Raw genomic sequence first — 12,355 nt, 5'->3', positions numbered from 1 at the left:
ACCAACCAAGCTATACCGCCCCATACTTGTGTACATATGTTTAATACATCATAACATTATTATGATGTATCAAACAAATGTTTCTTACCGCAATCACAGAATAAACTCGGAAAAGTTTCACCTTTAGCGTTGGTTTTTAAGCCAAAAAGCATCGATTCTCTCTCTTATGTCTCCACAGTTTGTCTGCTTGTAAGTGCACCGTGTGTATGCGTGGCCTAACATGTGCATCTGCCATGACTTGACGACCAGTTACAGTATAGAACATTTTTTAATTCATGAGTACTGCCGTACTTTATTAGTACCGGTATATCCTCCAACCCTAGTGCCTACTGTGTTCAGCAAAGGACCAGAGTGTCATATAATCTGTTAGTACGTCCGCTACGTCGCCCCTGACGTACCTTGTAGCCTTGAGTTTCTATTATTTACAACTCAAAGAAGCCGAGCAATTGAAGTTACTGTGTTCAGCAAAGGACCAGAGTGTCATATAATCTGTTAGTACGTCCGCTACGTCGCCCCTGACGTACCTTGTAGCCTTGAGTTTCTATTATTTACAACTCAAAGAAGCCGAGCAATTGAAGTTACTGTGTTCAGCAAAGGACCAGAGTGTCATATAATCTGTTAGTACGTCCGCTACGTCGCCCCTGACGTACCTTGTAGCCTTGAGTTTCTATTATTTACAACTCAAAGAAGCCGAGCAATTGAAGTTACTGTGTTCAACAAAGGACCAGAGTGTCATATAATCTGTTAGTACGTCCGCTACGTCGCCCCTGACGTACCTTGTAGCCTTGAGTTTCTATCATTTATAACTCAAAGAAGCCGAGCAATTGAAGTTACTGTGTTCAGCAAAGGACCAGAGTGTCATATAATCTGTTAGTACGTCCGCTACGTCGCCCCTGACGTACCTTGTAGCCTTGAGTTTCTATCATTTATAACTCAAAGAAGCCGAGCAATTGAAGTTACTGTGTTCAGCAAAGGACCAGAGTGTCATATAATCTGTTAGTACGTCCGCTACGTCGCCCCTGACGTACCTTGTAGCCTTGAGTTTCTATCATTTATAACTCAAAGAAGCGGAGCAATTGAAGTTACTGTGTTCAGCAAAGGACCAGAGTGTCATATAATCTGTTAGTACGTCTGTGACGTCGCCCCTGACGTACCTTGTAGCCTTGAGTTTCTATCATTTATAACTCAAAGAAGCCGAGCAATTGAAGTTACTGTGTTCAGCAAAGGACCAGAGTGTCATATAATCTGTTAGTACGTCCGCTATGTCGCCCCTGACGTACCTTGTAGCCTTGAGTTTCTATCATTTATAACTCAAAGAAGCCGAGCAATTGAAGTTACTGTGTTCAGCAAAGGACCAGAGTGTCATATAATCTGTTAGTACGTCCGCTACGTCGCCCCTGACGTACCTTGTAGCCTTGAGTTTCTATTATTTACAACTCAAAGAAGCCGAGCAATTGAAGTTACTGTGTTCAGCAAAGGACCAGAGTGTCATATAATCTGTTAGTTCGTCCGCTACGTCGCCCCTGACGTACCTTGTAGCCTTGAGTTTCTATTATTTACAACTCAAAGAAGCCGAGCAATTGAAGTTACTGTGTTCAACAAAGGACCAGAGTGTCATATAATCTGTTAGTACGTCCGCTACGTCGCCCCTGACGTACCTTGTAGCCTTGAGTTTCTATTATTTGCAACTCAAAGAAGCCGAGCAATTGAAGTTACTGTGTTCAACAAAGGACCAGAGTGTCATATAATCTGTTAGTACGTCTGTGACGTCGCCCCTGACGTACCTTGTAGCCTTGAGTTTCTATCATTTATAACTCAAAGAAGCCGAGCAATTGAAGTTACTGTGTTCAGCAAAGGACCAGAGTGTCATATAATCTGTTAGTACGTCCGCTACGTCGCCCCTGACGTACCTTGTAGCCTTGAGTTTCTATTATTTACAACTCAAAGAAGCCGAGCAATTGAAGTTACTGTGTTCAACAAAGGACCAGAGTGTCATATAATCTGTTAGTACGTCCGCTACGTCGCCCCTGACGTACCTTGTAGCCTTGAGTTTCTATCATTTATAACTCAAAGAAGCCGAGCAATTGAAGTTACTGTGTTCAGCAAAGGACCAGAGTGTCATATAATCTGTTAGTACGTCCGCTACGTCGCCCCTGACGTACCTTGTAGCCTTGAGTTTCTATCATTTACAACTCAAAGAAGCCGAGCAATTGAAGTTACTGTGTTCAGCAAAGGACCAGAGTGTCATATAATCTGTTAGTACGTCCGCTACGTCGCCCCTGACGTACCTTGTAGCCTTGAGTTTCTATTATTTACAACTCAAAGAAGCCGAGCAATTGAAGTTACTGTGTTCAGCAAAGGACCAGAGTGTCATATAATCTGTTAGTACGTCCGCTACGTCGCCCCTGACGTACCTTGTAGCCTTGAGTTTCTATCATTTATAACTCAAAGAAGCCGAGCAATTGAAGTTACTGTGTTCAACAAAGGACCAGAGTGTCATATAATCTGTTAGTACGTCTGTGACGTCGCCCCTGACGTACCTTGTAGCCTTGAGTTTCTATCATTTATAACTCAAAGAAGCCGAGCAATTGAAGTTACTGTGTTCAGCGAAGGACCAGAGTGTCATATAATCTGTTAGTACGTCCGCTACCTCGCCCCTGACGTACCTTGTAGCCTTGAGTTTCTATTATTTACAACTCAAAGAAGCCGAGCAATTGAAGTTACTGTGTTCAGCAAAGGACCAGAGTGTCATATAATCTGTTAGTACGTCCGCTACGTCGCCCCTGACGTACCTTGTAGCCTTGAGTTTCTATCATTTATAACTCAAAGAAGCCGAGCAATTGAAGTTACTGTGTTCAGCAAAGGACCAGAGTGTCATATAATCTGTTAGTACGTCCGCTACGTCGCCCCTGACGTACCTTGTAGCCTTGAGTTTCTATCATTTATAACTCAAAGAAGCCAAGCAATTGAAGTTACTGTGTTCAGCAAAGGACCAGAGTGTCATATAATCTGTTAGTACGTCCGCTACGTCGCCCCTGACGTACCTTGTAGCCTTGAGTTTCTATCATTTACAACTCAAAGAAGCCGAGTAATTGAAGTTACTGTGTTCAGCAAAGGACCAGAGTGTCATATAATCTGTTAGTACGTCCGCTACGTCGCCCCTGACGTACCTTGTAGCCTTGAGTTTCTATCATTTACAACTCAAAGAAGCCGAGCAATTGAAGTTACTGTGTTCAGCAAAGGACCAGAGTGTCATATAATCTGTTAGTACGTCCGCTACGTCGCCCCTGACGTACTTTGTAGCCTTGAGTTTCTATTATTTACAACTCAAAGAAGCCGAGCAATTGAAGTTACTGTGTTCAGCAAAGGACCAGAGTGTCATATAATCTGTTAGTACGTCCGCTACGTCCCCCCTGACGTACCTTGTAGCCTTGAGTTTCTATCATTTATAACTCAAAGAAGCCGAGCAATTTAAGTTACTGTGTTCAGCAAAGGACCAGAGTGTCATATAATCTGTTAGTACGTCCGCTACGTCGCCCCTGACGTACCTTGTAGCCTTGAGTTTCTATCATTTATAACTCAAAGAAGCCGAGCAATTGAAGTTACTGTGTTCAGCAAAGGACCAGAGTGTCATATAATCTGTTAGTACGTCCGTGACGTCGCCCCTGACGTACCTTGTAGCCTTGAGTTTCTATTATTTACAACTCAAAGAAGCCGAGCAATTGAAGTTACTGTGTTCAGCAAAGGACCAGAGTGTCATATAATCTGTTAGTACGTCTGTGACGTCGCCCCTGACGTACCTTGTAGCCTTGAGTTTCTATCATTTATAACTCAAAGAAGCCGAGCAATTGAAGTTACTGTGTTCAGCAAAGGACCAGAGTGTCATATAATCTGTTAGTACGTCCGCTACGTCGCCCCTGACGTACCTTGTAGCCTTGAGTTTCTATCATTTACAACTCAAAGAAGCCGAGCAATTGAAGTTACTGTGTTCAGCAAAGGACCAGAGTGTCATATAATCTGTTAGTACGTCCGCTACGTCGCCCCTGACGTACCTTGTAGCCTTGAGTTTCTATCATTTATGACTCAAAGAAGCCGAGCAATTGAAGTTACTGTGTTCAACAAAGGACCAGAGTGTCATATAATCTGTTAGTAGGTCTGTGACGTCGCCCCTGACGTACCTTGTAGCCTTGAGTTTCTATTATTTGTAACTCAAAGCAGCCGAGCATCCATCCATCCATTTACTATCGCTAATTCCCTTTTGGGGTTGCGTATCTCAGCTACAATCGGGCGGAAGGCTGTGTACACCCTGGACAAGTCGCCACCCCTTATCGCAGGGCTAACACAGATAGACAGACAACATTCACACTCACATTCACACACTAGAGCAATTTACGTTATTTCAGGATGTAGAATAGAAAAGGCTTTTATTTTGGTTATACAGGTGTAGACGTCCGAGATGTAGCATTAGAAAGTTAGACTCCATAGAAATGTCACTTTGGTCAGCGTGTCCAGTTCCAGATCTCTACGTCAGCTGGGCTGTCCTCCTCTGTCGTCCTCCTTTTCTTTGCTTCCTTCGTTGGTGCTGAAAACCAACCACAGTAAGCCGGTGGTCTCGCTATATCATCCTGGGATGTTGTGTGGTGGTGAAAGTCACGTAAAACTGATGGCTGGTGGCGCTCGTCTATGTCCACAGCGCACAATAAAAGCTAAAAACTTCAAACTCTTTCTGCCGGGCGGGGGCGAATGCACACTCACCGTTCATTCCTAGCCGTGGTAAGGACAGGTTCATTTGCATCCAGCAACTCTGTCTCTCAAAACAATCACTTTCAAAAGAGAGAAAAAAAATGGCTTGAAAGTAGGTCCGTAAAACTAAGTCTAGGCAAATCTTTCACCCAAGAACCACCATTACAACAAGAAGGTGTTTTAAATGTTGAAAAAAAGAATTACACGGTATGACCCTTTTAATAAATAATGTAGGATTTTTGAGGATTAAACATTAACGATGTAGAGTTGAGCATGTACAATGTTAACACAATCCATCCATCTAAGCGTGCATAGGTTAGGTCTGACTCTGCACCTCTAGGACTTTGTAGCTAGCAACAGGCATGGTCAAAAAGCAACTTGATGTATCATCCCTACAAAACTGGATGTGCGCTACACACTGGTCTGGAGAGGCTTCCTATCCGGGAGTGACAAGACAAAGGGGACAAGTAGGCCCTTGCCTGGAAGGGGGACAGTAAAAGTGTCCTCTGTGAAAGCAGGGGAGATCTCATGGGCCTCAAATGTCAGAGTGAAGTGCCGACTGACACAGTAGACCGTGTCGCCCATGGCCACACACCTGAAGGCAGGGCATCGTGGCAAACGTTTGGTGCCGCACTCGTACCACAGTCGGGCCACCGTGTGGTAGCGGTACACGCTGACTCCCAGAACAGAGTTGACTTCAAAACGATACAGAAAAGATCCCACAGCCTCCATGTCTACGGTCCTGTCTTTGCCGCTAGCCATAAGACTCCCCCTCCACGTGTCCATTTTGGGGCTGTAGCGCATCAGCATGTAACGGACACTCCCTCCGGACACAAACAGCTCTCCGTTGCACACCGTCACATGATGGGCCACCGCGAAGGTATCATTAGGCAAAGGGGCCACAAAAGTCCATCTGTCCAAACGCGGGTCATAGCGCTCCACTGAGGAAAGGCACTCTCCCCCGATGGCGTAGACGTAGCCATCCAGTGCTGCCAGTTTACAGCGAGGCCTGGCTTCATTCATGGGACTGATCTCCTTCCAAATATCTGTCAAAGGATTGTAGCAAAACACTCGTTTGGAGGGACTCATTTCACTGTCTGTGGCTTGGCATCCCACCGCCACAAATAAGTAATTATCCATCGTACACATGGCGCAGGCTTGGCTGATGACTTCCTGTGGGATAGGGCAAAGGGTCTGCCAGGCGTTGACACCGTCGTTGTAATAGTGCACGGCGCTCAACCTTCTTCTCATCCCTGTGGTGTTCTTTGACCAGTCTTGAGGGTCCACATCAGCCACCATAATGAATCTTCTCCCTCTTGCTCGCTGCCTCCGGATTTTTTCCCGCTCAGCATTGGTGAGCCGCCCATAAAGGTCGGCATCTCGGAGGACGTGGAGATAGTTATCGGACATGACGGTGAGGGCTGCTTGCTCCACAGAGCTCTGCCCATGTCTTTTGGCAAGGAAAAGTGCCTCTAAACAGTTCCCCAAATTCAGTTGATTTCTTAGGGTTTCAAAATCTGGAGTTTTAGCTAAATGGTATGACAAAGGACTCACTGGTCCGGCTTCTACATGAGACACACTAATCACATTGAGGCATGTATTGTTTGTAAAAGGGCTGACCTCGAGGGGGCTGGTGCTAGTTGAGCCCCCTGAGGGAGAAGGTGAACTCGGCAGTTCTGACTGCTCCCCAGCAGCCAAATAGCTTTGCTTCCGTAAGGGTACAGTACCTGTGGAGCACCTTCGCTTTTGGTTCTCAAGATAGCAGGCTTCATCCGTGGTGTCAGGGTCTACAGAGGAAAGAGAATCCGTCACACTGCGATTTCTTTCACACTCTGGGACCTCGATTTTCTTTCTGTCCTTACCCAACTGGGTGTTCTGATCTGTGGAAAAGTGAGAAGTCTCCACAAAGTATTCATATATCTTCCCACGCACAATCTGTTCTTCTGAACCGTCCACTACCAGCTTGGCGTCTTCCACCTTGATCTCCGCCTTGGAGAGGAAGGTCGAGTAGATCCCGTGTCGCTCCAAGTCCTGTCTCAGCTCTCTCCCCACACCCGTACAGCCCTCCACCTTCTTCAAAAAGCAAGGGGACCGTCTGCCTTTTGCACTGGCAACCTTGTCCAGAGAAGATCCAGGTGAAGTGTCCCTGGAGGAAACCGATGCTGGCTTCTGACATGAAGATACCTCTGTTTCTTTGACGATATGTTGAGCACCTTGTGCCACGTAACAATGATCTTTAGCTTCGGACTGTGTTTTTTTAGGAGGGGTCAGGCAACGGATCCTCGGCGAGCAAAGGTCTGAGTTGTTTATCATCAGTGCAAGTGCCGTGCAGGGTCTTCTTGCACCTCTGGCACGTCGGCGGTGCTTTGCTGTCATGCAAAGGGCTTTCTTTGGTGTATCTGGAGCTGTAGAACCTGTAGGCCAACGACACCAGAAGCACTGTCGCGACAGAAAGACTCATCTTGAGCAGCAGCTGCATGTCGACTTGGACTCCCAAAAGATCTGCAATGGCCATAACTGCGGCGGGGGTGGCACTTGTGACCGGCTGACTGATCCTTTTGTCAGTGCCTCTCAGCTGACGACTGCATGGCTGCTTTTCATTGCAAAAGAGCTCCTGTCATCCGATGACTGCTGTTCTTTGCCCTCGGGTGTAAAATGAAACCTGTGGAGGTACTGTATATTTGCATCTCTTTGAAGGCGGGGCTTCGGTCATGCAACACCTGAGGCCAGTCAGATGCTGATTCAACAAGCACACACTCACCTAAGATCAATATTTGGTTGTCGTTCACCAAGAACTTGAGCCACTATCAACTTTTCACTTGCAGTGTATGCCTTTAAAGTGTTTTATGACAGACTCGCCCATCACAGTTTTAGCAGTAGGGTTTAAATAATGGGCGGGGTAGGAGGGAAGGTGACATCTATCACATCCTTCACAACCCGGATGCATCTGTTTGTACACTCATGCCTCAACTTTCAGGTTACAGGGAGAGCGAGGACAGAACAAACTGCATAAACAGCACGTCGTGGAGAGCTTGTGGTGCACAATTCATGTTTTGGACTTCACTGTAGACACTTTCATTTGTGGTTTTATTATAGTTCTTTTCAAAATTAAGCTGTGGCATTCTATATGAGATGTGTCAGTTGTCAAACAAGCAGGTCATGCTTCCTTCTTTGCTTAAAAGCCAACAAAAAGAGCAAAGTTTTAGTTGTTTGTTTACAAGACAGCTGACAACATCTTGTGGGCGACAATATGAAAAGTTCCAATCCAATCCAATGCAATCTGACAAAAAAGGTCAGAAGTCCTTGCCTTGGACTACAACTTTTAATATGTGAGAAGATCATTCATTTTATTTTGAAGGATTAGGGGCTCACGATGGAATTTAATCTACATTTAAACCCATTTTTTGTTGTCCAGATACAAAATATGTACTGGATTTGTTTTTGGCAAACATTTTAGGTTTTAAAGCCAGTTTTTGGAGTTTGTCTGCAGGAAGCTCTATTGCAGTCTTTCTTAAACTGTGGTACATGGCCTCCATCTAGTCTGACACATAATATTCACTTTTCCTATGTGCAAATACAGTGTTACTCTTCAAACTGTGTGTCATGTTACATTGGCCACACATATTAAACATACTTGTTACATAAAATCTATTAGGCCTACTGCGCTACCATATTTTAATGTTGGTCATTATGGTGGTACTTAATGAATACTTAGGCCTACTGCGCTACTGTGTTTTAATGCTGGTCAATATGGTGGTACTTAATGAATACTACGGTCTACTACACTAACCTATTTAATGTTGTCACTAAGGTGGTAGTTAATGAGTACTTAGGTCTACTACACTACTGTATTTAATGTTGTCATTATGGTGGTACTAAATGAATACTTAGGTCTACTACACTACTGTATTTAATGTTGTCATGATGGTGGTACTTAATGAATACTTAGGTATACTACAATACTGTATTTAATGTCATCATTATGATGGTACTTAATGAATACTTGGGTCTACTACACTACTGTATTTAATGTTGTCATTATGGTGGTACTTAATGAATACTTAGGTCTACTACACTACTGTATTTAATGTTGTCATGATGGTGGTACTTAATGAATACTTAGGTCTACTACACTACTGTATTTAATGTTGTCATGATGGTGGTACTTAATGAATACTTGGGTCTACTACACTACTATATTTAATGTTGTCATTATGGTGGTCCCTAATGAATACTTAGGTCTACTACAATACTGTATTTAATGTCATCATTATGATGGTACTTAATGAATACTTGGGTCTACTACACTACTGTATTTAATGTTGTCATTATGGTGGTACTTAATGAATACTTAGGTCTACTACACTACTGTATTTAATGTTGTCATTATGGTGGTACTTAATGAATACTTAGGTCTACTACACTACTGTATTTAATGTTGTCATGATGGTGGTACTTAATGAATACTTGGGTCTACTACACTACTATATTTAATGTTGTCATTATGGTGGTCCCTAATGAATACTTAGGTCTACTACAATACTGTATTTAATGTCATCATTATGGTGGTACTTAATGAATACTTAGGTCTACTACACTACTGTATTTAATGTTGTCATTATGGTGGTACTAAATGAATACTTAGGTCTACTACACTACTGTATTTAATGTTGTCATGATGGTGGTACTTAATGAATACTTAGGTCTACTACAGTGCCGTATTTTAATGTTGTCATTATGGTGGTACTAAATGAATACTTAGGTCTATTACACTACTGTATTTAATGTTGTCATGATGGTGGTACTTAATGAATACTTAGGTATACTACAATACTGTATTTAATATCATCATTATGATGGTACTTAATGAATACTTGGGTCTACTACACTACTGTATTTAATGTTGTCATTATGGTGGTACTTAATGAATACTTAGGTCTACTACACTACTGTATTTAATGTTGTCATTATGGTGGTACTTAATGAATACTTAGGTCTACTACACTGCCGTATTTTAATGTTGTCATTATGGTGGTACTAAATGAATACTTAGGTCTACTACACTACTGTATTTAATGTTGTCATGATGGTGGTACTTAATGAATACTTAGGTATACTACAATACTGTATTTAATGTCATCATTATGATGGTACTTAATGAATACTTGGGTCTACTACACTACTGTATTTAATGTTGTCATTATGGTGGTACTTAATGAATACTTAGGTCTACTACACTACTGTATTTAATGTTGTCATTATGGTGGTACTTAATGAATACTTAGGTCTACTACACTACTGTATTTAATGTTGTCATGATGGTGGTACTTAATGAATACTTGGGTCTACTACACTACTATATTTAATGTTGTCATTATGGTGGTCCCTAATGAATACTTAGGTCTACTACAATACTGTATTTAATGTCATCATTATGGTGGTCCTTAATGAATACTTAGGTCTACTACACTACTGTATTTAATGTTGTCATTATGGTGGTACTAAATGAATACTTAGGTCTACTACACTACTGTATTTAATGTTGTCATGATGGTGGTACTTAATGAATACTTAGGTCTACTACAGTGCCGCATTTTAATGTTGTCATTATGGTGGTACTAAATGAATACTTAGGTCTATTACACTACTGTATTTAATGTTGTCATGATGGTGGTACTTAATGAATACTTAGGTATACTACAATACTGTATTTAATATCATCATTATGATGGTACTTAATGAATACTTGGGTCTACTACACTACTCTATTTAATGTTGTCATTATGGTGGTACTTAATGAATACTTAGGTCTACTACACTACTGTATTTAATGTTGTCATTATGGTGGTACTTAATGAATACTTAGGTCTACTACACTGCCGTATTTTAATGTTGTCATTATGGTGGTACTAAATGAATACTTAGGTCTACTACACTACTGTATTTAATGTTGTCATGATGGTGGTACTTAATGAATACTTAGGTATACTACAATACTGTATTTAATGTCATCATTATGATGGTACTTAATGAATACTTGGGTCTACTACACTACTATATTTAATGTTGTCATTATGGTGGTCCCTAATGAATACTTAGGTATACTACAATACTGTATTTAATGTCATCATTATGGTGGTACTTAATGAATACTTAGGTCTACTACACTACTGTATTTAATGTTGTCATTATGGTGGTACTAAATGAATACTTAGGTCTACTACACTACTGTATTTAATGTTGTCATGATGGTGGTACTTAATGAATACTTAGGTCTACTACAGTGCCGTATTTTAATGTTGTCATTATGGTGGTACTAAATGAATACTTAGGTCTATTACACTACTGTATTTAATGTTGTCATGATGGTGGTACTTAATGAATACTTAGGTATACTACAATACTGTATTTAATATCATCATTATGATGGTACTTAATGAATACTTGGGTCTACTACACTACTGTATTTAATGTTGTCATTATGGTGGTACTTAATGAATACTTAGGTCTACTACACTACTGTATTTAATGTTGTCATTATGGTGGTACTTAATGAATACTTAGGTCTACTACACTGCCGTATTTTAATGTTGTCATTATGGTGGTACTAAATGAATACTTAGGTCTACTACACTACTGTATTTAATGTTGTCATGATGGTGGTACTTAATGAATACTTAGGTATACTACAATACTGTAATTAATGTCATCATTATGATGGTACTTAATGAATACTTGGGTCTACTACACTACTGTATTTAATGTTGTCATTATGGTGGTACTTAATGAATACTTAGGTCTACTACACTACTGTATTTAATGTTGTCATTATGGTGGTACTTAATGAATACTTAGGTCTACTACACTACTGTATTTAATGTTGTCATGATGGTGGTACTTAATGAATACTTGGGTCTACTACACTACTATATTTAATGTTGTCATTATGGTGGTCCCTAATGAATACTTAGGTCTACTACACTACTGTATTTAATGTCATCATTATTGTGGTACTTAATGAATACTTAGGTATATAACACTACTGTATTTAATGTCATCATTATGGTGGTACTTAATGAATACTTAGGTCTACTACACTACTGAATTTAATGTTGTCATTATGGTGGTACTTAATGAATACTTAGGTCTACTACACTACTGTATTTAATGTTGTCATGATGGTGGTACTTAATGAATACTTAGGTCTACTACACTACTGTATTTAATGATGTCATTATGGTGGTACTTAATGAGTACTTGGGTCTACTACACTACTGGTGGTACTTGGAAAGCCACATATTTTTAAAGGGGTACCTTGTGAAAAAGGTTTGAGAAGCTCCACATTAAATAGATTCACCCGGTCACAACATTATGTACACACTGGCCGATGGATTCATTCTCTGGATAAAAAAAATGTCTGCCTTTATGTTGCTGCATGTGGCACATCAGGTTATTATGCACATGTCACCATCAGATGAAATAATACTTTGAGCTTTTTTCTTTCTTTTCTGCATGGCCTGAAGCCACCACCAAGCCCGCCTCCAAACCCACCAATACAGGCACAACAAGTGCGTGCAAGCTCATTCCAAAATGTATGAAGGTGGAGTCAATT

The 12,355-nt window shown here is 41.2% G+C and overlaps 1 protein-coding gene across 1 annotated transcript; it reads right to left on the bottom strand.

The window, feature by feature from the left end:
- Positions 1-4,407: 4,407 nt before the first annotated feature.
- klhdc7a (kelch domain containing 7A) lies at positions 4,408-7,972 on the bottom strand. Its single transcript, XM_061892207.1, has 2 exons — positions 7,089-7,972; positions 4,408-7,024 (listed from the first exon to the last, which is right to left on the bottom strand). Exons 1-2 carry the CDS (start codon positions 7,256-7,258, stop codon positions 5,155-5,157), a joined length of 2,040 nt encoding a protein of 679 aa, XP_061748191.1. The 5' UTR covers positions 7,259-7,972; the 3' UTR covers positions 4,408-5,154.
- Positions 7,973-12,355: the final 4,383 nt, after the last annotated feature.

Source organism: Nerophis ophidion, linkage group LG02, assembly GCF_033978795.1.
Source record: "Nerophis ophidion isolate RoL-2023_Sa linkage group LG02, RoL_Noph_v1.0, whole genome shotgun sequence".
NCBI classification, from domain to species: domain Eukaryota; kingdom Metazoa; phylum Chordata; class Actinopteri; order Syngnathiformes; family Syngnathidae; genus Nerophis; species Nerophis ophidion.
The sequence above is the reverse complement of the archived record's forward strand: the minus strand, read 5'-3'. Positions and strand labels throughout refer to the sequence as shown.

Excerpts from the sequence above, each read along its gene's own strand:
- klhdc7a (XM_061892207.1), bottom strand. The coding sequence starts at position 7,258 with ATGGCCATTGCAGATCTTTTGGGAGTCCAAGTCGACATGCAGCTGCTG. Across the intron at positions 7,025-7,088 it reads GCACCGCCGACGTGCCAGAG|GATCCGTTGCCTGACCCCTC; the intron begins GTGCAAGAAGAC and ends TTGCTCGCCGAG.